This window comes from Poecilia formosa, unplaced genomic scaffold, assembly GCF_000485575.1.
Source record: "Poecilia formosa unplaced genomic scaffold, Poecilia_formosa-5.1.2 Scaffold255, whole genome shotgun sequence".
In the NCBI taxonomy this organism is placed as follows: domain Eukaryota; kingdom Metazoa; phylum Chordata; class Actinopteri; order Cyprinodontiformes; family Poeciliidae; genus Poecilia; species Poecilia formosa.
In genome coordinates this window covers 800325-827169 of record NW_006800194.1, presented here as the reverse complement: position 1 = coordinate 827169, position 26845 = coordinate 800325, and the positions used below count along the sequence as shown (strand labels likewise).

General features: G+C 39.6%; 2 protein-coding genes and 2 long non-coding RNA genes across 5 annotated transcripts; 2 read left to right on the top strand and 2 right to left on the bottom strand.

Annotated features, from left to right (window-relative positions):
- tmem240a (transmembrane protein 240a) lies at positions 1 to 16321 on the top strand. 2 transcript variants are annotated; one of them, XM_007570112.2, is made up of 4 exons: positions 1 to 908; positions 1384 to 1490; positions 7688 to 7896; positions 15569 to 16321. In XM_007570112.2, the coding sequence occupies exons 2-4, from the start codon at positions 1399 to 1401 to the stop codon at positions 15721 to 15723; spliced, it is 456 nt and encodes a 151-aa protein (XP_007570174.1). In that variant the 5' UTR covers positions 1 to 908; positions 1384 to 1398; the 3' UTR covers positions 15724 to 16321. The 2 variants fall into 2 exon arrangements, with proteins under 2 accessions (XP_007570174.1, XP_007570173.1); XM_007570111.2 differs by having other exon boundaries at positions 1 to 984.
- Positions 15639 to 23756, bottom strand: LOC103150476 (uncharacterized). The gene is made up of 3 exons (XR_001664494.1): positions 23665 to 23756; positions 23218 to 23299; positions 15639 to 15725 (listed from the first exon to the last, which is right to left on the bottom strand). It is a non-coding gene; the product is annotated as an uncharacterized LOC103150476 (long non-coding RNA).
- On the bottom strand, positions 19791 to 22155 carry LOC107838433 (uncharacterized). Its single transcript, XR_001664495.1, has 3 exons — positions 22068 to 22155; positions 21350 to 21354; positions 19791 to 19802 (listed from the first exon to the last, which is right to left on the bottom strand). It is a non-coding gene; the product is annotated as an uncharacterized LOC107838433 (long non-coding RNA).
- LOC103150475 (succinate dehydrogenase [ubiquinone] iron-sulfur subunit, mitochondrial) lies at positions 22098 to 26751 on the top strand. Its single transcript, XM_007570113.2, has 8 exons — positions 22098 to 22256; positions 23695 to 23828; positions 23916 to 24001; positions 24130 to 24266; positions 24371 to 24487; positions 24625 to 24726; positions 25967 to 26089; positions 26169 to 26751. Exons 1-8 carry the CDS (start codon positions 22197 to 22199, stop codon positions 26247 to 26249), a joined length of 840 nt encoding a protein of 279 aa, XP_007570175.1. The 5' UTR covers positions 22098 to 22196; the 3' UTR covers positions 26250 to 26751.
- Positions 26752 to 26845: the final 94 nt, after the last annotated feature.

Here is a 26845-nt window from a genome sequence, read left to right as displayed (position 1 = left end):
TGTAGAGACAGCTTGCAGTTCCACCTCTTCTCTCCTTTTCTCTCCTCTCCTCTCTTCACTTCTCAGCTCCCCTCCCTCTAACCGCCCACTGTACACACTATCGCGCTCGCGCGCACACGCACAGGCAGTGGAAGTGGGTGCTCGTGTAGCTGCTGGAAGCCAGGATGGGATAATCATGCGCGTCTGGCTCCGGGCGTTGATGCAGTTGCCGATGCTGGATAGGGACTGGTCTCGGGGCGCAGGGTGGGTCTAGGTGCAGGCCACGGTGCTGCTTGGACCGCGTCTAGATGTTTATCAGGCCAATCCGAGGAAGACTGTAGGGCGATGGCCGCGAGAGGTGTTGGTGCTGCAGCTCTTTGAAACGTTCTCGCCTGATGGAGGACGGGATTCACCGGCACTGAAGCGCAGAGCGGGGTCTGGAGGAACTTGGGGAGGGGGGAAGGGGGAGAGGGGACCGAGGCATCCCCCTCTTAGAGGATACAAAAACAAAAAACAGACGCATTTCATGATTTTTCTTTGAGTGATGTTAATTTGAACGTTGGAATAGAGGTGGACGGGGAGGGGGAGAAACGGAGCTAGAGCAGTGGATTCCTTTCGAATCGGCAATTAAGGAGCGGACAGCCTCTGTGGAGCCGCATCCGTCCATCCGTCCGACCGACCGACCGACCGGGGTGGTGGTGGTGGTGGGGGACCTTACTTGGATGGAGAGAGGGTGCAGTGAAGGCTGAGAGAGAACGGCTCGCCGTGTGTAGGAGGAGGAGACGGAGGGAAAACCGGGCAGTTTGAAGGGACGGGGAGCCAGGAGCGGCGCGGCGGCTCCATGAGCGGCTCCTGCCGGGAGAGAGCGCCCACAGCCCAGCCGGAGCGTCTCCACTGCCGCGGGTAGAAGCCCGGGCTCCAAGACGGCGGTCAGTTTTGGAAGTTTTGATGCATATGATCACAACCACCATGATTTTTATGATTCTTGGTGCTTCAGTTGTAATGGTAAGACATTCTCACCTCCCTCAGATGCAATGTGATTTCTTTTTTCCCCCTAATTACCACACAGAGGCTATATGACGCCAAATATTTTTTTTAATTTAACTTATATGAATATGATACATTTTTGAGACACCCTATCAGTGTGGCATGTGGAAGTAGGTAAGCCTAGCTATAATTAGCCTACCTGCTGTCATAAATAAATCAGTCGGTTTTCAAGCAACAGTCTCCCTCTCTTAGAAACGAGTGAGAAAGAGAGAGAGAGAGAGAGAGAGAGAAAAATATCTGCCATTTTCCTCCTTCTGGTTGTAATTCCTATTCTTTCTGAAAACCCTTCGCTGTGTGTGGTGATAGTTTAGCACCGTTGCTCGACATGTCCCAGCTGACTGGCATGGTTCTTTGCAGGCGATAGCCTGTTTAATGGACATGAACGCACTACTGGATCGCTTTCACAACTACATCCTACCGCATCTAAGAGGGGAGGACCGCGTCTGTCACTGCAACTGTGGAAGGTAAATACCAGAATCCTCCACAATATGTGGCATAAATATGCTGTGCTGTGTTCCTCTCTGTCTTCCCCTCATCTCCCCCGGCACACCACCACCACCACCCGTCAATTCTTAATTGCCGAAGAGGCCTGGAAGATTTGAAGCGGTGAAACCCCGCAAAGCCACCCTGATAGGCTGCCGTCCTGTTTGCGCTCTTATAGCCGCGGTTTCCGCTGAGGTCCTGATATTTTTCTTACATAAAGCCCGATCTCGCTGGTATTTTTATTTTTTATTTTGCCGTATATAGTGGCTGACTGTAAGGCTTTGCTGCATGCAGGAAGGCGTGTGTGTGTGTGTGTGCAGGTCCCATAAATAGGTAATGAACTATGAGCGACAGTAGGCCGTTTAAAACAATCTGAGCATCAAATGCGTTGTGCGGTACAACAGCTCTCACATTCACCGTGCCACCGACAATATTAGACATGCCAGACGATTTATCGACCACAGTTCAAACCAGATATTTGCATTCACTGTTTAATGGGTTTTTCCCCCCGTCTTTAATTCAGAAAAAACAAAACAATTTCATGTGTTGAATACCAAAAAGTATTTCTAAATCATTTGCTAAATTACAGCGATTATTGTCAGTATTTATTTTATTTATTTATTTATTTTAATGTTTTAGAAATCAGAGGTTGGCACAATAAGATCAGAATGAACAGATGATGATGTCATGGCTTTTTGGAAGCTTTTGAGTCAGGTGGAGTCACACCTGCGAGTGGACCCCAACTGTTGTCCTTATTTGTGTGACATCATGAGGAAAACAAGCCAAGAAATCAGGAAGAGAGTATGAGCTCCACAGGTCTAGTTCATCCTTGCGTTAACTTTCCACATCTTCATCTGTTTAAGAAAGAAAAACAAAACAACAACTATGGGATACTGGATCTGTGTCCCAGACAAATTTAAGTTAGGAAATATGCCCCCACGCCCTCCCAAAAGCAAAAGATCCAGTGAAATAAATCCTGTACCAACACAGACTGAAATCAGTCCAATCATTGAGGATGAAGCAATTACTCATTAGCAAAGAGACTCAGACATTTAGAACTTAATTTCTGGCAGGTCAGACATATCTAGGCCTGTTGCAATAATCAATAAATTGCATGATAAATTTAAACAAGCTTAATAATTTCCATTTGCATGATTTAGTGTTTTTTTTTTCCTTTCTCTTTCTACCAAAAATTGGATGACAAAAGTCTTCAGTCTGGCGCTTTTTTTCGTAACTAGCCCTTTCTTTGAAGGTCAGTTTTGTTTACAGAGACTTCAGAATTCGTTTGTTTCTGTTGTGTTGTTTATTTATTTGAAATATTTAAAATACCATCCGATTCCAGTGCTAAATGTTCATTAGAATTTAAAGTTTCTTGATCTATGAATGTGTTCTTGCATTGTTACGTCACTAGCATTATGTTACTTGAAAACGGTCTCAAAACAACAATATTATCAGTTATCTCAATTCTGCATTCCTCTAATTGGCCTCACCTGGTTTCCATCACACAAACGACACCTCCAGTGCACTTTGTTTAATTTATCTGGTAATCATGTTTCACAGGTTGTTGTCATTCTACCTTTGCTAGCTCTTTGGTTTTAACTTACTCTGGAGATCCTGTCTGTCTTAGAGTCTGTTTTAACCAAACTGTTATTGGCTTAGTTACTAAGTGACTTCAGGACAAGAAAGTTTTAGGTTCGTTATCAAAAACCCTTATCTCAGTCCCATAGAAATGTTGTAGTCACTTAGTCAGAAAGGATCAAATTGTCAGCAAACTGTTGCAGCAAACCTATAGAGCAATAAACTAAATATTCTGCTTTTAATTGAAATATTTACTTTGGAGAAATAAATAGTTAATTTGAAAATTCAGTGTTTAGTTTCTAATTTAAATATTTAATTTGGAACTTTATATTTAGCTCAGACTTAAACATTTAGTTGGGAAAATAAATATTTAGCTTCCTAACTAAATACTTAATTTGAAAGCTTAATGTTTCATTTTAAGCTGAATATTTATGTGGTGAATTAAATACTTAGTTTGGAACTCTGAAATGTATAAATATATGAATAACATGGTGAAAATGTGACTTTGAAAAATCAAATTTTTTTCTCTATAACGGGCTAAATAAACTAATTATTCACTGCATAACGTTACCAATCTCTCCCAGCGTACTGGTGAGAAGGTCTTTCATTATCCTGGCATTTAAGCAAATAGAAATGACTTCTGTAAGTCTAACTGACTTAAAACAAGAAAAAATTTGTCTGATTTCTTGTTAGAGTGAGAAAAAATATCTTTGTTGTTTTAAACAGTCTGTAAATATCTGGTTGTAGCTGAATGTGTGTGTGTGTGTGTGTGTGTGTGTACAGACTGCTGGTGGCTGACCAGGCAACTTGATGTTTGCTCTCACGGATAGAGCTTGTTCTAAGTGTGGGAAAACATCAGCAAGACAAACATTATTAATATACAAAAATGGTTTTAACTAGCATGAATGGACTTTCTCTGAACCGTTTCTAAGCAAAGGAAAAAACAAATTGGCTTCAGGGCTCATTCTGCACCAGCACATGATGTTAACATTGGTTAAAAACTTTAAAGACAAAATCCAAAAAGATGCAGATTTTTTTTTTTTTTTGCTGACCGGTTCACACTGGACCACTAGGACAAGATTACCAATAAAGCCAAACAGCAGTGTGGGGGCTAATGTATTAGCAATTCATTGGCAACATTAAGAGTTGCCGATAGTCAGATCAGAGCAATTTTCTCCGTAAAGAATAGATGGAGTTAAGACAGACACTTATCTGAGTTATGAATACGCAATGCTTTGCAAAAACCACAATGCATTTTATTTGGATGTTATGTTAACATAATTATGAAGCGTAAACAAACTGTGAATGTTCTAAAAAGAGAGAACATTGATGTGCATTTGTGGCCAGCCTCCTTTATTCTATTGCCCATAAATACAATCCAGTGCAACTGTTTGGCTCCAGAAGACACCTAATTAGCAAAAGCGAGTCTACCTGTGTGTAATTGAACCTCAGTATAAATCCAGCTGTCTTGAGCTGGCCCAAGAGGTTTGTTAGAGAACATTAGTGAGCAAACTGCTTCATAAAGGTCACAGGAAGCAGCAGACAGCTCGGGGAGAACCTTCTGCAGAAGCCGGGTTAGTTTATGAAGCAATAAGCTTTCATCCCCTCACATAGTTCAGTTCACGGAACAGAGCTATGTGAGGGAAAGGTTAGCTGCACACCTACAGGCCAGGTGAGGGGAGCATTAATCAGGAAACCAGCCAAGATGCCTATAATCTGAAACCTGCTGGTGGCAGCATTGTGCTGTGGGGAAGCACAGGGAAGCTGTTGAGCAGCAGAAGAAAAACTACAAGCATTCAGCCAGAACTACAATGCTACATCAAAGCTTACTCATGTGCTAGAACGACCTTGTTGAAGCCCAGACTTTTATCCAAATGAGAATCTATGGAAAATACTTTTAGCAGTAGTAATAAGTTATATTTAATAATATTAGTTCTAATAAAAATAAATGATAAATTAATACTAATATTTAATTTCTCTTTGGGGTCAAAAAAGTGTGTTTGAATTTAATTGAAAGGCTCTCCATTCATCTTTTGGGGGTTGGATTGATTACTACTGCACACCATAGTCTTTAGACTGTTTGTTTGTATATATCTTTGACAGTCTCGTATTATTTTCTTGTCACTGCTTTTTGGACCATCACAAAATTCAAATAAACAGTTTTTATTTGACATGTGAAAAATGAGGGAGGTAGGAATACTTTTGCAAGGCAATACAAATCTAAATTTATGAAAATGGCTTGAGAGTAATCATAATTCATAATTGACTGTCGTACTTTGCATTCAAACTGCCCTGCCCACTGCTGGTAACGAGCTCTGAGAATCAGTGGTGAGCAACAGTTGTCAGGGAAGCGATACCTCAAATTATTTTCATTCAAGTAAAATCAAAAAGTAGTCATCTGAGAAACAACTCAAGTATTTGGTAAAATGGCCACTCAAATACTCAGAAACTGATCAAACGTTACTCAAGTAAATGTGACAGGGTAAATACTTCCCAGCTCTGCTGATGACGTATAAAAGTAAAGCAGTACATCACCATGTTCTTGGACAGCATGCTCAGTCCAATCTAAGTAAGAGTCAAACCTCTTAGTGCTCAGGTTACTGTAACCACACCTTGTCTTCTGCTGATCCGGAAACCCCCCTGAACCAGAGCCAGTCGTCCGCTCTCACACAAACAGCAGAAACCTTCGATACGTGAGTGGAGAGGAAGAGAGGTGGAAAGCTCTGGCTCCGCCTCCCTGCCTGCCCGCCCTTCCGTCCGTGAGACGTGGAGGTGCCAGGACGGCCGACGGCGTTCACCTTAGTGCCGTCGAGGACACAGCTTTATGTGTCAGCTCGTTTGGCTTTGTCCGTATTCTGATTTGGACGCCGTATGGATGAACCCTTTCGGGTAGATTGGAGCTTGAAGAGCAGCAGCTGCCTTTGTGGCTGGAACGTTGGAGTGGGTGGAGATTTAATCATAAGCTACACAAGATGCAGGTGAAACAAATACAGTTAATAAAGAATCAGATAATTACAAATTTTGGTTGATTTGAAAAGAAAGAAAAAGAAAAATAGGTTTACATATAGTTCAGCCTTATTCTCAGGAAACTCCACTCTAAAAGTGTATTTGGACTTATTTACATTAATCTCACTTAATTCTTTTTGGTGTAGTGATGACAACTTAGTTTGACTTTACTTGAAGCAATTAAGTTCAATTCCCCGTTCGCATCCTACGTCTGACGTCATGATGCGAGCTTCACCAGGGACAGAACCGGTACCGACCGGGCTGCTGTGGTGGTTCTGGGGTAGAACACAACCCACGTGAGGAGACCTCAGTCCTCGACGCGGCGTGGCAGGTTCGATTCCTGGCCTGATGACCTTTGCTGCATGCCTCCCCCCTCTTCCATTACCCACTTTCCCTTCTAACTACTCTCAAATGAAGGCTGCCTGAGCAGAAAAAAGGCCCTTTCTTAGTTTACGGCTTTATTTGAAGTAAACTACATGATTTGAGTAAGATTGACTTAAATTTGTCAAGTGTTGCACAACTGTAACACACTTATCGGTTGCACAAACAAACAAATGTATAATTGTAATACATTTGTAAGCCTGACTTGTGTGACAATCCTTGTTTTCTTGGGTGCCATGTTTTGGGTTTCAGGCCTTAAACAGCGACAAAGTTTGTCCAGGTCTTAAACTGTAAAAGACACACTTGTTGGGGCGAAATCACAATACATCTGTGCGAAGCTTGACAGTTTAGTTTATTGCCTTCCGGTCTTTGTGAAGCCCTGAAAAGCATCGCTTTACATTTGTGAATGTCTTCAGACGTCGCCATCAGTTCAAACCCCGTTATCAGTGTAAAGTCCCAGAGTGCACCTGTACTCGCTCTCAGCTGTCAGATCTCTGAGCTCCCGGTGTGTTCCCGTGCGATGTTCTTCAGACATCTGTCTGCGTCATTAGGCTGGGAAAAGCCTATATCTGCTCCCAGGAGGGCGACTAATGTCAGTGAAGGTTTTCATATCCACTGGAATGGCAGCATGTTGTAGAGAAGGCCAGGATGTAGAAGAGATGCAAGTGAAACTTGATGATCCGTGGTATGGATTTCTTTAAGATTTTTTTAAATGGAGAGGCTTTGGTTGCATTTTAGCCAATCAGTATTTTCATGATGTTTGTTTCAGTCTCTAAGTCTTCTGTGAAACATCCATCCATCCATCCATCCATCCATCCATCCATCCATCCATCCATCCATCCATCCATCCATCCATCCATCCATCCATCCATCCATACATCCATCCATCCATCCATACATCCATCCATACATCCATCCATACATCCATCAAAAAGATTACTTTTAGAAAGTGACGGTCTTTCACTTTTAAGCGGGCTTAATTTCTTCCACAAATCTAAAAAATTACATGTCAGCCATACACTTTCCAGCCTAAAGTGCATCCTGGTCACCCCCCGGTGGTCCTTCACAGGGGCTTCAGGGGTTTCCTGTAAAGTGCGGATTAGTGTGGCTTTATTTAAGTTTAGAAAAACTCCAGCAAACCTCCAGTGTACAGACAGTTGCTACTTTAAAATTTAACACTTCTGTCCTCTTCTCCTGTCTGTCCTCACCCCAGGCATCATGTCCACTACGTAATCCCATACGATGGGGACCACTCCTTAGTGGACTCTTCAGAGAACTACTTTGTGAGTGACAGTGTGACCAAGCAGGAGATGGACTTGATGTTGGGTCTGCTGTTGGGTTTCTGCATCAGCTGGCTGCTGCTGTGGCTTGACGGAGTCCTGCACTGCGCCGTCAGGGCCTGGAGGGCGAGCCGGTACTACGGTAAGATGCTCACAGCCTGCCTGGAAACGGCTGGGGACTCAGCGACTCAGACGCAGAATTAATCCAGGTTAGATGCGGAGAAGAAGAATTTGCTAATCTTTTTTTAAGTTAAGTGAGATGCTAGGCAGCCAATGTTCAAAGACAGAGGACATGCACTCACCAGCCACTTTATTAAGCACGCCTTCATAATATCAGGTTTAGACCCTCTTAATTCTTAGAAACTGCCTTCGTTCTTCCTGGCATGGATTCAACAAGGTGTTGAAAATGTTCCTCATAGATTCAGGGTGGTTTCAGGTGGTTTATTAGTTCACTTTCACACTGCACTGAGTGAAACACTCCAAACCCTTTGAAAAACCTGTTCACCTCCTCGCCTGTGGTGGCGCTGCACCAAGGACCACTGAAGGAAACGACACGAAAACCTCTGGAAAAGACATGAGCACGTTTTTCTTCTTCACAAAATGTAAACAAAAAATGGAACATCATCGGATTTTAGCGATTGTAAGATTTCTCTTTTGTCGTTAGTAAAACACCACGACTCCGTTGTCCCGCTGGCGTTAGACTCACACTTTTGTTTATGCTGTATTTACCCAGAATGCCCTGCATTGTAGCTCACTTCCTGCTTTTGGAGCAGTCTCAGCATCCACATAAGCATTCGAACCACACTTCAACTGAACCAAGACTAGGCTTGTAGGCGCATCAGAGTTCACTTTTATGGTCCACATCAGAGAGATGGTAAACTATGAACAACTAGGTTCTGGTGTTTAGTTGGTGCTACAGAACCCAAAGTGTGCCAAGAAAATATTTCCCACACCAGTCTGTCATGCTGTAGCATGACAGCAGTCATGAAAGTTCCGGCTGACATCAAGACATGAGATCAGGCGACATGTTCACAATTTCCTATCATCCAGTTATGGTGCAACTGTACAAAACGTAGCCTCAATTTTAACACCACTTGGTGTAAATTAATGGACCGTCTCCAAGCTAGAAACCAAAACTCCTCAATCTGTAAAGTTTATTATCTACTAACAAGTCAGAAAACCTTTTTTAAAAACCAAGCTGGTATGATGCTGAATCAGAATCAGTCGATCAAAGTAATCTGTCAACAGGCAATAGCTTTTCCACATGAATTCAGCTGAGACAAGCCACATGACATATATCTTTATTGCCTGAAATAGTTACTCTCCTCTTAGTGCGTGTCCCTTCCTGGCCATATTGCTTTCAGTGCAACTCTAAGCTGTAAATACATCAGCTGGGGTTTGTAACACATCCAGCTGGGTGTAACTGGAGCTGTAACAATACAACAAATGTGAATCTAAACAACTACATATGATCTGAAATTTTCTTAAGAAAATGTTTTAAAGGTAAAGTCGAGATTGTTTAAAACAGGTATAAAAGTAGTTAATTAAAATTAATTCCAAACAAATCAGGATAACGCCTGCCTCATTTCTAATGAACAAAACCTACATTAACCAGTATTAGGATGATACAGGACAAAAGCAGGTTAATTGAACTTTTTGAATACTATATCAACTAAAATACAGAAATAGCTTAGTGATCAAACAGGATGCTGTTTAGAAGAAACAATATTTTACAAAAGATTGTTTCGACTGTGGGGATAAATCTTACACATAAGTGAAAACCAGGTTATTCTGGAGCAATGTAGCACTTCCAAATATTCCAAATACGTTCTTTGGACTTATTGGCAAAAATCGGCAGGGTAGTGTTGTTAAGTGCTTGTACTGTTTTTAGAAGCAGCTGAGGCCCAAACATAAGTATAACTATATGGAAAATGTGAATTTTGCATCATGGGTTTCGCTTAACCATTTGCGTTTGAAGAATTTTTACGAAATGTGTAGTGGGTTGCCATGTATTGAGAAATGAATTGAAAAAAAGACCAGACAACGGACCTGAGTGATGCATCGTTCTATAGCTGATGCAGTGTGCCAGATTTTCTTCTAATGGGTCCTTCAAAAATAATTTTACTGCCACTGAAATGTCTGTCCGACTGCGTTACCTTTGGTAGTTTTCATTGATTCACTTGAATTAATAGGAACAAATTGGATCTCAGCGTGCCTATAGGCGTAATTTAAAATATGTTTTTTGTTAGATCATCTCACCTCTCTTGGGTAGTAAAATCTAGAAGAATCAGGGATGACTCAAGACGTTTGGACCAAACATTAATTTCATGGGTCCCGGTTGCTCATACAGGGACAGTAGGTATATCCTCACCAAATCTAGATGAATGGAGATTAAGGCTGTCAGAAAATGATTTCCGCCTGAGCAGTCACACGTCCCAGAAATGTCTGAAGAAAATCTCTCGCATTGGTTAATGCTGTCACAGTAAATAGACCCGAGTTTGAAGTTGGCTCTATTAGATGAGCCATGCTTGCGTCACAACGATTGAGATATTTTGCTCTCGCCATCTGACGCTCTGCTCTGAATGCCTCATTTCTGCACTGTGTGCGTGCGTGTGTGTGTGAGTGTGTATTGAAATCCAGCTTCGGCTGATAGTTGCTTCTTAATTTCCTGCTTTGCGTCTCCACGCTAACTGGAAAATATATCTGTCGTTTCCCTTGTCGTCTCTCTCCGCCTGACAGATAAAGGAAGCATGTCGTTTTAGAAAAAAAAGGTAATGAGACAGAACATGCGGTGCGTAGTTCATCACCACCGTGTGATGGTGTTATCTGGCAGACACAAAAGAGGAAATAAAAGGCTAAATAGTCTAGTCTTTTTGTATATTATATCCAAATAAGACTGAGCTGCGTCGCTCTCTTGTAGAAGTTTTAACATCCTGTCTTGAGGTGGTTTCTCTAACTTTTCTCACAAATGGCCGTTTACTGTTATAGCCTGGTTAAATATAAAAGCAGAGCCTGGAAGATGCTGTTGTCTCTGTTGCTTCATAAATCACAGTACTGGGGTAAGGCTGCGTGGTGGAGCTGGCCTGGATCTGCAGTTTTAAGAGTAAAGTAGGTGATATGTGACCTGGAAACTGGGAGCGCTGTGGAAAAGCTCCTCAGGCAGGATGAGGAAAAAGTGTCAGCAATAAAGATGACCGTTAATACTTGGAGGCATAGTTCTGCGCAAGATTTTTTATTTTATTCATTTATTTATTTAATTTTTTCCCCAGATTTTGCTTTAAAGGAGCCACGCATGTATGTAATATTTTCAGGTGGTCTCTATCAATAGTTTTTAAGGCTTTTGTTTTTCTTTTTACTTTTTTTTCCCTCTATTTTGCAGCTGACCATTCTCAGAGGAATGTTGTGGTTTATTAAGCTGCTTAACTCTGAATTACAAAACATTGAGGTTTGTACGTTTAAGAAAACCCATTTTAAAAAAGACAGTTTCTTCATATTTTTTAAATTAAAACAACGTTGAAAAAAATAATAAACTGAAAACTGTTTGCTGATAAGAAATGTGTATTTTTGCATAAAATTGAAATGTGTAAAGCTAATAATAATAATAAGAGATAATATTAATAGTTAAAGAGCCATTAGATCACATAGCTATTTCTGTGGCATTGAAAAAGTGTGTCAAGATAACAGTTGTTTGCTTAAATATTATTTTATCAGTCTAGTCAAATCGTTTTTTATTTGCATTGTGCCAAATTACATCAATGTGAAAGTATTTTAATTAACTTTTTAGCAGAGAAAGCAATAATATTTATTCAGTTTTTTTAATAGGTCTTTTTATCAAAATATTCTACCACAACTGGCTCTTTGAAGACATTCATGATGTTGAATGTGTCGGAAAAAGATTTTGACGCGGCTGCATTACATCAACTGAAGTCTTGTTTCACGTTTTTGTTTTTTTCGTTGCTTTGGTTTTAAGATCTTCTGTGGATATTTTGTCCTACTATGTTCTTTCCTCATTTTTAAGCACATTTTGCCTTAGGCCAGGCACAAGGACTAAATGGGTAAAATTTAAGTCAAAGTGAAAAGAAAAAGTCTAAAAGATTGTCAAGAACATGCATCACTCATTTAAAAGGTTCCAATGAGTTTGTCTTCTTCAAAGCACAGCAGAAAAAAATTTAGATTGCACATTACTTTTACTGCTAGGGATTGTTAGGGATAAAATAGGGCCCATTATAATTAAGCTATATTTAGCTGTTTAATTTACGGTGGGACTTTAAAAAGCTTTAAAAAAAATCAGAGAAAATGGAGCAACTTTGTTGACTTTGTTTTTAAATGCCGTACTTTGCCTTCTTCACTCAACAATGACTGGATTTAAAGTTTCCGACCTGTTTCTGCTGATTTCTCTTGATATTTCCAGATAAATAATCATGTGGTATTTTTGGTATCTCACACTGAAAACCAAGAAACTTTACATGTTTGTGTGTTAAGTGTTTGCCACTGAAAGAAGGCAGTATTTTCAGTGTTTCAAACACCGTAGAGATGTGGTCTGATTTTTATATACTTTTTTTCTTTTTTTGCAGTGGGTAGGGAAGCCCGTCGCCTTTTGGACTTGACCCATTAGTTTGTGTGTGTGTGCGTGTGTGCATGCAGGTGTGTGTGTGTGTGTGTGTGTGTCGGTTTGTTTGTAATACCTTGTGGGGACTATTTTCCTGACATATACTACGTTGTGGGGACCAATTGCTCCTTGAGGGGACCGGAGCCTGTTCCCCACAAGGGGAAACCCTGTTTATGGGTCAGGGGTCAGATTTAGGGCTAAGGTATGAATTGAGTCTTGGTTAGGGTTAGGGTTAGGGTTAAGTATGTGATGGTTAGGATTAGGAAAAGGGTAAAGGTAAGGTTTAGGCTGTAGAAATGAATGGAAGTCAATGAAAGTCCCCACAAAGATAGCCACGCAAACGTGTGCATGTGTGTGTGTGTGTGTGTGTGTGTGTGTGTGTGTGTGTGTGTGTGTCTGTTGCCTTCAGTACTGGGTCACACACATTTAGCCTCTGTGAGATGAAGAGTGAAGGTGAGGCTGAAAGAGCAGGGAAGAGTGTGTGTGGAAGCAGGATGAGGATGCTGTCACATCTCCACCCGAATTTACACACACACACACGCATGTACACACACTTTCTCTTCTGGAGCTATAAATAGCACAAGAGAGCAGCTGGAATGGCAAGTAAGGAACACACACACACACACGCAGTGCATTGAAATGCACAATGATTCCCATTGCTTTTTTCCAGCTCTAACTCCTCCCCCTTTTGCTCATTTATTGAATCTGCTCCTGAGCCATTTCCCTCCTGATGCAACATTTCTTTTTCTTTTTTTTAATTCCGTACCACCAGTTTACTGTTAAATCTGACGCCAGATGCTCTTTTTGGAAAGACGCTTGAAAAACAAGTGAGAAAACGATAAATTGGCACTGGTGTTAACGTCCCCCCTGTTCTAAAGCAGGCATAACAATCACATCTTAGTTCTCTCTCTCTTTCTTTCTCTCTCTCTCTCTCTCTTTTCTTCCTTTGCTCTGTAATTTCTCCTGACTTCATCCTTTTATTGAAATGAGAGAAACCTGCCTTTGTTGCCCCCTTTCCTTTGGATACCCTTCAGAGCAGTCCTTGTGGACAGCACAACCATTCACAGCTATAAATAACTTCCCTTGTCTCTCTCTCTTCCTCTCTGTCTTTCCTCCTCATCCCCAATCCTACCAGCAACGCCTCCTCCTCTCCTCCACCTCTTTCTGTTGCACATTCTCAGGCACAGCCATTTTTTATTTATTTATTTTTTAACCGGACTCGACGTCTGGGGCTCTCCCTGCCGTCTTCGCGGACCTCACTTCGCCTCACCAGCTCCAATTTGAATCTGTGCTCCGCCATTACATCCCCCACACATCATATTACACCCCACATACACACACACACATATGCATAAAAACCTGCTGCCTCACTTTCTATCTTGAAGCATTCTGTGTGCAGTGTGTGATGGTTGATAAATCAGAAAGGTGGAACAGGTGAAAGGTCAAGGCTGCTGTCACCATGTAACAGTTCACGACATCATCTAATATTTTCATAACGCATTTTATTGTTTACTGCAAGTAGTAGACTGTAAAAAAAATAATTCAGTGTCCTTTATTGTAGCGCACGATGGATCTGATTTTTACGCAACTGGTCAGTTTGACTGCCACTGTGGAACCGCTGGAAGACGATGGCGGCAAAGAAGGATTTTACATGAAATCAAGAAACTCATGCACATCCTCTTCAGGAGACTGAAAGACACTAAGCTGCATTTCCATTAACCTTATAATTGCATAAATTGAAATTACGAAAATTAAATTTGCTTAATTTTGAAAAGGAAAAAAAAAGGTTTTTTGATAAAAAGTTGTTCTACGGTGAGGCGGTTTTTCAGCCGTATCAAAACAGATGTATTCCGCAGATACTACTCTTAGCTCTTTTTAAAAAAAAATCTGTTTAATTTTCCATCTGTTTGATGTGTTTTTCTTAATATATGTTGCTTTTAGCTTCTTTGTGCGAGCACTCTGTGTCGCCTCTGGGTGAAAGGAGCTGAATAAATGACGTTGCCTTAGTGGTAAAAACGACGAAGATGAAAGCAGCAAGCAGTCTTCTTCACGACTTGTAGTTTGTTTGGTTTTATTTGTGTTTTTTTGGACAATGTGCAGCTGGCTCCACAAGAACACGCACAGCAAATAAAAAGTAGTGCGTCATTCAGCGTGCTGAATCCAAAAGCACTTCTGGAAAAGAAGACTACAATTTCCCCAAATGTAGCCGCTCCCAAGCATAAGGGGTTTGTTGCTCCAACGCCTGAATAAGACGCAGACGTCTCCTCCGACAGATGAGCGCTTAGTGTCATGGCTTAATTATGAATATAATATGATATAATCACATGTGGCTGCCGGGGTTTTTCACGAACAAACTTATTCACTTGTGATTTTAATTAAACTTCCTATTATATGGAGCATTAGCAGAATATAAATAAAGATTTGCGTGCATTTGTAATCGAAACACAGCCAGTGTCTTCTGTCAGAGGCTCCTTCAAATTTGCTGTGACACAGACCACTACAGGAGATCCTCCTTTCCCAGAGCCATCACCGTCTACAGCAACTCTTAACAAAAGCATTTATTTTCCCTTTTGGATCAATAAAGTATTTTTGAATTGAGCTTGAATTTAAAAACAACTTAAGTATTTTATGTTAAAGAGGCCAGTTCTGGCTAATTTACAGATTATTCTACGTCGTTTTAGAAATCCATATAATATACTTGAAATGATTCAAATATGAGCATGAGACTTTGTCAGAATAATAACATTGATTGACAACTTTATATTAAAAACGGGAAGCAAATATGCAAAAAATCAACATCATTTTGTTGATATATAAAACCAGATGTGGAACTGCATGTTATTCCCATGTTGTCATGGCGTTATTAATGTAATTTTCAAAAGCATAGTTGCTATAAAATACAGAAGTACAATCATTAATATTGTACAATCAGCCTGATGTTGCTAAAAACACACACACACATTTGAAGTGCATGTGTTGGGGAAGGCTTTCACCTCTGCTACAAAGCTGGAAATGTAACATCAGTGCTTCATTGTTCTGATAAATATCTGAAATATGAAAGCAAGGATAACTGAGAGGAGTTTTTTTTTTTTTTGCAGGTAAGTATACCGCTGTACATGATAAAACTCTGTTTGTGCTTGTGAATTTGGGTTTTTGTATCGTCTGGATAAAAGTCTCCGTGTTCTCTCTGGTCTTCTCCCTGCAGATACTCCATCCTGGTCGTGGTTACCGCAGTTCTGCAACCTCCGAGACCTCCGTCGCCGAGCCCAGCTAAGACAGCTGGAGGACTCCAGCGGCAACATGGTCCACATCAAGCAGAAGCTCTACCACAACGGCCACCCCAGTCCTCGACACCTCTGACTCTAAAAATCACAAAGAGAGAGAGAGAGAAAGAGTGAGAGAGAGAGAAAAAAAAACAAATAAGAATGAAAATGCAAATCTTCCCCTTGAATCTCTCGTACATTTTAAAACACCTCCACTTGTTCTTGCCAAAACTTTACCCCACGGCCAAACTTTGCCTCAGAGACCTGTGAAACTGCCCCCCTGAACCTCCTCTGTTCATGATGTGGTCCTCTTTCAGAACCTTCCAACCGGACTTTCTTTTGACCCTGAACCTTTCTCTGTCAGCACTAAAAGAAAATCCCAAAATGGAATGAGATTTTACTTTCTTCCCACTAAAAACCTGGTCTTAAGTCTGTGTCCTCCACTGTGGGAGGAAGAAAACATTTTTAAGGGTGTTTTTTTTTCCTGTATAAAGACATTTTCTGTGTTTATTGTTAAACTTGGCATGCTCTTTTAGAACAGGGTGGGAAGAGTATGGAACGGGGAGGTGAGACTGGGGTTTTTTTTGTGTTTTTTTTTTTTTTCCCCTCTGTCAGATGGGACTTTTGGTTACGACAGGCGGGTTTGTGGTTTGTTTTGTGATGGTTAGACTGCTGCTTCTGTAAATAGGTAAAAATACAGAATTTAACAGGCCAGTGGGGGGATTTCTGTGTGAGTTGTTCAATCGTAGAAAACTTGGACACTTGGACTGCGTGAGTAAACGTTAGGAAGAAGAAGAAGGAACTGGAAATTGGATGTGAAACGTGATTTCTGCTAAAAACACAGATTAATTAGCTTTGTTACTTAGTGAATTAACTGAATGTATTTTTTTTTTTCTCCTGTAAATAACGTGAGAGGGACGGAGGCTATGTGCAGCTGCGGTCAGATTTTCCTCTGCTAATTTGTCATTGTTCAGTTGACACACGAGGAGAGGTAAACGCCAACCAGACGGACTCAGCTGACGCGTCCGCAGCGCTTTGGAGGAAATATTTGCTCCCCTTGAATTTTGACACATTCTACCACGTCACCACCACAAACGTCAGCATCTTTTACTGGGATTTTAAATGATAGACCAACACAAAGCGGTCCTGGAAGTGTTTGCAAAATGAAAATTACACCTGATTTGCAGTTTGTTTTTTATTTTTCCTTCTTGCGGGGCTATTAAACATAGATAGTCTTTTAAGAATTGCGAATATTAAAAAAGTAGATGATGTGCTGTTGCCTTTTGAACTAATTGTTGTCAGCTTCTTTACAAAATAATTCAAGCACCATGAAGTTTTACGAGAGCATCAAACATAAGTTTTCAAGCACCGCCAGAGATTTTCAATTTGGGCTTTGACTGGGTCATTTTAATACACCAATATGCCTTTAGTGTAAACCATTAACTTTCATCGCTTCGACATCTTTAGCTGCCTCCAACAATTTTTTCCGTCTAGATTATTCAGCTCTGTTCATTCATCTGCATGGTGCGGCGCCAGAGCTGCAGGTGGCTCTTTATAACTCGGCTTAAAACATTGCAGAGACAACAAACATTTTAAAAATGTAGATAAAACAAGTGCAAATTTGAGCAGTTTATTTTTAGCGCTGAATAAATCCCACAAGTGTCAAAAATACATTTTTTTTTCCTCATTACCTTGGAAACAAAGTGCTTTTTTTGTTTACATAAGATCCCCCCAAACATCAACATCCCATAGAAGAAAATCGATCAATCTTCCCTTTGTAAAAAGTTCATGTTTTTTCTTAGCTTTATAACCTAAAACAGAATAAAATGGTATTAAAAAAAATACCACAAATTTCCTATTGCAGATATGTGTTGAAAGTCTTTTAGTAGTCCTTTCACTAAGGTTTTTGTGTAAATTGAATGGACTGTGGGCAAAAATGGTTCTTTGGTTTGTTTGTTGTAGGCCCCTGTGACAGCACATTGGGGCCGATGTAGATAGAAAAACAAGACTAAAGTTCCCCCAATTTTTTTTTTTACATTCATCTCAAATTTTTTAGAAAAACCCTGAAAATTTCCGAACTCCAAAAGCTGAAAATTTCCAAGAAAAAAAAAAAAAAAAATCTGAAATTTTGAGATGAATTTTCCTAGAAAAAACTTGAACATTTTTTACTTTTGGAAATTGTATGAGTTTTAAAAGTCGAAAATTTTCGACTTGAAATGATTTTCTCTCCCTTTCACGACGATCTTCTACTTTATTTTGGTCTATGACATAAAATCCCAGAAAGTAAAGTTTATCCTTGTGAGCTGACATTATGTTGTTGAGTTCAAGTTAATCCTTTTGCAAGGAAATATACTGTTTTTTGTTGTTGTTGTTTAGTAGAGTCATATCAATGTTCTTTGAGTTCTCATTATCCAACCCTCTCACTAACCCAGAGCAACCAGCCTATCAGCAGAGGAAACCCTCACCCAGCCGTACCCGACCCCTCTCTGTCCAGACATTGCTGTTGTGAGAATGAAATGTTTGTTTTATTAAAAGTGCCATTGAAGCACAACAGTGACCCCTGACGTTTGATTGTGTTATTCCAGTCGCGTGAGAGAAAGAAAGAGAGAGAGAGAGAGGGGTTATTTCTGAGTGCAGATGGTCCCGGTTTTATTTAGTAAAAATCAAGCAGAAACAAGGAAGAGCGACGACTGACAACGTGGAGTTTAGAAAAGCCGTCCATTATGGTTCCGTGGCACGTTTAAAATAATTGTTCTTCTTAATGTCCAGGAACAAAGGTGGGTAGAGTAGTGAACAAATTACTCTTACTCTGATGAGAAAGAGTAACTCTATTTCATGTTTTTACTCAAGTAAAAGTAAAAAGTAGCCATCCGATCAAAACATCAGTCATTTCATATCTTAAAATTATATTAACGTTAAAGTTTGTCCCTGAATTGATTTCTCTAAAAAACGAAACTGGTGGGTATTTTTAGTTCTGATGAGTTTGTTGGTCAACAAAACAAACAAGTTTCAACATAAAAATACTCAAATAGCAACTGGGACTTGCTTAACTCAACAGCTCTTATATGATGGGTGTGTAAAATACTAAAATATTAACTAAAAGTTGTAGATTTTTAGATAAAGTCAGGCACACAGATTCAATCATTCAATTTTAAACAAAAATAATTGTCTTAAACAAGAAACAAAGATCACATGTAGTTCTTTGTTTAGCTTCCATTTTGTTTTGTGGGTTATTGAACTATTGTTCTTCTAAATTTATTTCAATATATGTCGCATCCTAACCTTATAAAGACGTGTGAGACATCCCAGAATTTGTACAAAACATTGGGAACTGAGATTTTTATGCCATGCTGTTCTTTGTTTCCCAGCCTTACACTCCTTTTGTTGTTTTCTACTTTCTGCTGATCTTTAAACTGAGCGTTTATGGAGCTGAAAAAGCTTCAAGGATGTCAGAGAAAGACTGAATTGCTGCTAAGTTGCAGCAGTTAGAGAAAATGTCCCTTACTGCTGCCGTAAAATGACATACGTCTTCTGTTGACTTGGTGGCCCATTTCTCTGTTAAAATGTTTCTCTTCTGGTTTTCAGGCTTTTCCATTTACCCACCAGACAACCTTGTTTGCAAATTGTCCACCTGGACAACAATGTTCATCACTGCAAGCAGAGCAATTTTACCCTCCTGTTTAAAAAAAAAAAAGCACCACAATGTAATAAGCAGATTTTAAGTCTCACCATGCTTCCCACAATCAATCCTTGCAGTCCAATTTAAACGAACTAAAGCAGTCTAGTTGTACGCAGCCCTCAGGGTTCTTCAAATACCTTTTCATAAAAGGTACCAGTGTAACTCTGACACCTCTGTGGTTACAGTATTGAACAATTTACACGCCATTATGCAACCAGAGCTGGAAAAGCCTTCTCTAGAGACCGACGCTGTCCTTTGGAGCGGTAAATCAACTCGGCGACAGCAGCACCGCCTGGATGTAAATGAAATACTGTACTTGCTGTCTCCCGACAGAGGACAATTTATTAACTTTTTAGCCTGTCTCTTAACGGCAGACTCTTTGTTTTCAATCTCATCTTACTGGATATTAGTCAGTCAAATTGTTCAACCAAGTAACGGATAAAGAAAAACAGAATTCTTAAAAATCAGGTTTAATCTTGCCTAGTAACGCAGAGTGCCTAAATTTGGTTTGCGATCAAAGCAATATAATGAACTACAGTAGCCTAGTCAAAGTCCAGGCTAAATTTCACAAAACATTGATCATTTTCCTTCCACCTCACAATTTTACTAGCCTGGTTATTACCTTCCTATGCTATTCTGCTCAATTCTCATTGGTCTTCAGTGCTCCACCTGGGCTTTCTCCCATTAAGATGGATTTTAACCAAGCAAGTCAGCGAAAGAAGGAGAGGTAGAGAATGATCACGCCTGAATGATCACGCCTGTTTTCTGCACGGTTCAGGATTTGCTCGTAGTTTTAGTAATGGCAGCGAAGGAAGTGAAGGAAGCCTTTCAGTCTGTGTTGGCCACGATTCCAAATATTGGGTTAATGTTCGCAGCCATTTTGTTCTGCTTGCCACTTCTCTCTTTGCAGTGGAGGATAACTGTTTGCCATGCAGGCAATTATCGGTAAACTTCATAGCGTCGAACTGGTGCATTATAACAGTCACAGACAAACACAGTCTGCAACTGTTTCTCAACAGCAGAGAGTTCAGATCCTCTGCACAAAGCCAAGCATAGAATAAGGGGCTGGATTTTACCAACTGTCTGTTGTATGGGGCTGGCAACAGCCCCACAGAGGAATACATGAAGAAAAGCTCTGAGGTCCTCACTAATTTTGCCTACAAAAGCAGATATCATCAGTCATGAATGTTTGATCAAAAATAAAGAGGAAAAAAAAAACACGGAATCATCAAAATTCTCTTGGCACAGCAGCTGAACTCTTGTGTGGGAGTGTATCACGTTAGGACAACTTCATGCTTCAGGCAACCAGGAGAACATCAAAAAGAACGAACTTACAACCCCAATTCATCCTGCAGACTAATTTGATTAGATATTAAAGCAACAGCAGATCTGCACAGCGTCTATTCTGGCTTACTGGTCTTAAAGGGTCAGTATTTCCAAGATAATTCAGGGAACGTTAATTGAGTTCCTTTTGTGGGAAACAGCAGATGTGAAGGGAGGTTTTGTGGTCAGATGAGGAAAAACTGAACTCACTCGCCTACATGCAGAGCTGTATGTGTGGCGCAGAAATAAAACTTCACTCTGAACACACTATCACTATGGTGACATAAAATAGATCAGCAGGAACTAGACGTTACAAAATTCTGAGATGATGGGAAGATGGATGGAGCTAAATACCAGCAAATCCTGTTAGAGGCTGCAAAAGACCCGAGACTATGGTGGATGGTCAACGACCCTAAGCATCCAATCAAAGGTGCAGTAAAATTTTGGATAAATTTATCTGTTAGGATGACCTAGTAAAAGATCAGACCTAAATCTAATTAAAAGATGTGGCATCTCCTGATGTTCACAGATGTCTATATCCAATCTGACTGAGCTTGAGATTTTCTCTAGATGTGCAGAGATTGTAGAGACGCTGCAAAGACTCAACAGAGTTGGAAACTAATGCACACAGTCCAGATTTTCATTTGTTAACCATTTTGAAAACATTTGCTGCAGAGGTGGCATCTCCAACGCTGGAATTCACTGAGCTCCTAAAAGCGACCCATTCTTTCACAAATGTTGGTAAAAACAGTCTGCATGTTTAGGTGCTTAATTTTATACACCTGTGGCCATGGAAGTGATTGGAACGCCTGATTCTGATCGTTTGGATGAGTGAGCAAATACTTTTGGCAATATAATGTAAATGGCATTATAGGCTTATTTAGGTTATGTTTGTCTGATATTTAAATTTATTTGATTTTCTAAAATGGTTAAAGGTGACAAGTAAAGCAAAAACAGAAGAAATTGTTACATCACTGTCAAAAATGAGATTTGAAGTTACTTAACTCACTAACAAACATGTTTCTTTTGACTGTTTAGAACATGAGCTTTGTAGTTGACAGCCACCGACTTTCAAGGAGTTATAAAACACTAATAGATAACTCTGCACGCTGTCCTGGAGGTCTATGTATAGATCTATGTAACTGACCCTCGTTTGAGCAATGAGAGTTGTGAAATAGCCGCATTCACACGCCGCCTTCAATGCATCTCGGATATGGTTCATCGTTACAAATGTTTCACATTTGTTGAGTAGAACCTGCGTTATCGGTAAAGTGTACAATAAAGGGAAGACTTTTCTAAAAATCAAAAACAAACTGGTAAAATACTCACACTGGATACTGTTTTTATTTAAAATATCTCAATAGCATATGTTTGGGTATTCTGATGACCGAGCAGAGGGACTACACATGAACGCGTCAGCGACGCAGACGTTTACGTACAAAGCGGGCGCGGCTTCTGCGCACAGTTCAGATTCAGGCTGCTTTCACTGATGCTAAAGACAATTACAGAGCAGTAGTAACTCATACACAGATACTTTTAATTATTTATTATCAACACAACTAGGAACCATGTCTGTCGTTTGTTTGAGCCGAAATATTCTGGCTGTTAGGAATTCTGGCATAATGGTGGTGAGTACGGAAGTTTTTATCTAATTTTGGGTTAGAGCTCATGAAATTGCATCTTCTCTGAGAAATGTTCCCAAATGAGAGCTTTCGTGCGTTCATTCACCGTTTAGCCTGCGCTAAGCAAAAAAGTACTAAAACTCTCACTAATTTAAAACAGTGGTCACGACATTCTCGGACTACATATGTGTACATTTTAAAAATAAATCATCATATTGGCTTATTAGTAAATATAATAACTGTATTGAAAAATGACACCGTTTTATCATTATCTGCATCTTTTTGTCAGTAATCGTACTTGAACTGATCTGTTGGTTGTTTCCTCTTCTCTTTGAAGCTGTTGTTTAATAAGTTTTCAAAGATGGGTTTCAGGTACAAAAATATAAGCCTGCTTGTGAAAAGGAATCAAAAAACACTTTAGCTTTTATTATTACTTTTAAGTTCAATTGTCCTGAAGATGTCAGTTAGGTAATCATAGGACGGCTGTGATGTAACTCATCCTTGTCAGTTCACCCAAGCTGCCACTAGGGGGAGACGCCATACTTTGTAATTTAATGATATAATAGAAACATCCAAAACACTACAAATTATGAAACTTTTGATCATTCTTTGTCACTTTTTTTATGATTCCCTGAAATATTTTCCCTTCAACTGTCGCAGTTAATATGGACATGAATCTCCAAAGTCTTATTATTTCTACGTTGAGTAACTTTTCCTTATGATGCATATTATAATTCTAATACGTCTTAGAGAGAGGGATTCAGTCATTTATGAATGTGAGAAAACAAGAAAGTGGCCATTGAGTTCTGCTCCGATACAACACCCTTCAAACCTTTTGAGAAATCAAATTTAACCTCTGTATAGATATTGAACTCATGAGGAAAATTCAAGTTAATAAATGATCGTTTAAAAAAATATTACTGTAGGTGGAATATATCAACAGAACAAAACTTTCAGACACACTTACCCGTAGGGAGGCTGGTGTCCATATCCAGCGGTCAATGGGTGAGAGGCGAGGTACACCTTGGACAGTTGCCATTCCAGCGCAGCTGGGTCGTAACATATTATCATATTTTTATCCCAGAGAAACATAAAGTCTTAGCTTATTAATTAGAAGTTCCTAAAAACTCTGATCAACTTAAAAAAAAAAGAGGTATAAATTTGAACATATTCCAGTTAGATTTATTTTAAAAGGGTTGTAGCAGCAAAGTTTTTTTTTCTAAAAAACAATATATATATTTTTTAACCAGAGACTTTTTTCCCTCTATGAATTAAAACACTGAAATAGTACTGACTTAAACGTGTGAGATTTTACTACTTTAATGAAAGGTGAATTTACTTTAAGGCTTTTAGGGCATCTTTTCACAACAAATTTGTCCCCACTTGTAATAGCTATTGTGTAGTTGATACCTACTGTAACTGTTGTTTGGTTTCTGTGAGTCAGATGGTGCGTCACGCTCAGACCGCCACTGTGCCGGCTCCTGAGCCCAGGATCAAGAAGTTCCAGGTGTACCGCTGGGATCCAGACACCCCTGGAGACAAACCCCGAATGCAGACGTATGAAATAGACCTGAACAAGTAAGTCACAACTGGATCAATGAAAAACAGTGTTGTTGTGTTGCATTGTCATTGGGAATGTTGCATCTGACGTTGTTCTTAACGCAGATGCGGTCCAATGGTTCTGGATGCCCTAATCAAGATCAAGAATGAATTCGATCCCACGCTTACATTCAGACGTTCCTGCCGTGAAGGTAGCAAACCAATTCTAGCTGATATCAATTTGCACATCACAGTGCCAGCCATTTTAAACTTCAAAAAAATGAAAAGTAAGTCATCTGACGGACTTTCTGGCAGACTTATTGTGTACCAACCTTCTCAGGTATCTGTGGCTCATGTGCCATGAATATAAACGGAGGCAACACACTGGCCTGCCTTAACAAAATTGATACAAACACCAGCAAACCCACTAAAATCTACCCATTGCCCCACATGTACGTCGTCAAAGATCTGGTGCCGGTGAGTGTGGTGCTTTGACTTTATTTTTTTTCAAAAGCTACAGTACATTTCAGGAACATCAGAGCATCTCTCTAAACATGACCTTCTATTTCTATCCCCAACAGGATATGAGCAACTTCTACGCACAGTACAAATCCATTGAGCCATACCTGAAGAAGAAGGACGAGAGTCAGGAGGGGAAGCAGCAGTATTTCCAGTCAATGGAGGACAGGCAGAAACTGGTATAGTCAGACCTCAAATACTTCCACAGCAATCAGAATACTGGTTTTCACATCCTTGTTTAAGTGGCCAACTTGTCCAGAAGTGAAGACCACAAAGGCAGAAAAAGATCGTATCTGACTCCTGTTTGCCTCAACAGGACGGCTTGTACGAGTGCATACTGTGTGCCTGCTGCAGCACCAGCTGTCCGAGTTACTGGTGGAACGGAGACAAATACCTGGGGCCTGCTGTCCTCATGCAGGTCAGACATGAGATTCATATAGCTATTATTATGCAAAAGTTATTATTGGGCCGAAACGGATTAATCATGATTAATCTGATTAATCGTGATTAATCAATTATTGAAATAATCGTCAACGAATTTAGTAATCAGTTATCATTAACTGGAGTATGCAGGTGAAAAATCCCCAACATATTCATAGCAGTAACTGAGCCAAAGCTGTACAGAAATATATACATTTTGCATTTAAAATAAAACCCCCCCAGCTTGCTCTGTAAATATGTTTTAGACAAAATTCTTCAAGTGGTGTAGTCTCAGCTTCACTCGGTTCACATTTATCAAAGCAATGTTTTGGCATTGCATTTTACACAATGTTTATTTTCTTATTTACAAAAGGAATTCAATTATTTATTTATTTTTATTATTGTTTATTATTTGATTATTATTTATTGTTTTTATGTATTTCTAATATTGTATTAAAAAGGTTGAAAAATAAAAAAATGTCATTCTATGAAATGAAAAATCTACAGACTGTGGTTTTTTTTATCAGACTAATCGTCACAATAATTGATGGAATAATCAATTACTAGAATAATTGTTAGTTGCAGCTCTGTATCGATTGCAAGGATAATTTGTGAACATAGAAGTGTGATTATTTTCAGTTAAAGACTCAGAGCAAAAAGTGGGAAATAATTTTGTTCTGACAGTTTTATATGGCCTTTTGTTGAGGCAATATAACTTTTTCCTGTTTTTACTTCTCAGATTTGTTTAAAGTTTCACCTCTTGATGGTTATATTCATTTCCATGTCAAAGTTTGATAAGTGCACATGATGAAAACATGTACAAATCTCCAAACTTGGGCATCAAAGCAAAACACAAAGTCTACTCAAGAAGAAAGTAGTCTTAGCAAAATCTGTGGCTCGAATCCACAGAGAGTTTTCCTGGTCATAGCAAAATCTGCTGCTTAAATTTGAGTTTATTGTTAAAGATGTACACAGTCATTCCTCCAGGACAATGAGATGGTACCTGCAGTCGAATGATTTCCTTCATTTGGGTCAGACACTGAAAAAAATGCACCGCTTGTTATGGATAAACATAGAGGAGGAACATTTAAAGAGACTAGTTATGAATTTCATGTAATGATGTGAACCATATCGCAGTAACTTAACAATACACGGACAGATGAAACTAGAGATCCTCTAAAGGGAATCATTATTACTCTGAATTCTTAAATTTAGGCCGCTGTGGTGTTTTTCCACAGGCGTACCGGTGGATGATAGACTCCCGTGATGAATTCACAGAGGAACGTTTGTCTAAGCTTCAGGACCCTTTCTCCCTGTACCGTTGTCACACCATCATGAACTGCACCAAGACTTGTCCCAAGGTACCAAAAGCATTTAACAAACACATTTTGCCACAGAATTATGAGTTTCTTTGTCTCATTGTTCCATTCTTTTCAACAGGGTCTCAACCCGGGAAAGGCCATAGCAGAAATCAAGAAAATGATGGCGACTTACAAGGAGAGGAAAGCTGCAGCTTCATAAACAACAGTTCTGGAATAACCTGTGGGGCTGGACAGGGAGGAGGAGAAGCACCGACCTCAAACCTTCTGCTACATTAGCACTTTTAAAGACTTTGTTTGTTGTATGGGTGGAGTTGTGTGAGTGTGAATGTTAAAGGGAAATAAAACTGTAAATGTTAACAGCCGGTCATCAAATACATATTGTGTGCTTCAACATTGTGGACCACAGCTTTGTTAATTGTTTGGAAACAGAAAACAGGAGGCTTGCACGTTGTTGTATTTAATCTGGTAATTGTAAATAATGTATTCAGTAAAGATTCTTGGAGCTCCTAATGTTGTTTTGCATTGATTTGGTCAGATAAGACATTTAATCAAATGTTGTTCCAACCTAAGCTGCAATAAACTATATCATGAAAGATACAGAAAGGTGGAATTTTCTCATCCAAATGGATCCACTGAAATACTAAAGATTATCAAATATATATTTGATACGTTTGAGAGGAGAAATAAAGGTTAAAAAACAAGATGAATATGCATTTGTAACTACCAACATTGAGTCAGCTTACACAAATGGTACTGCTTACTTTTTTATTATTTAAAACATTTTCTAAATTAGGT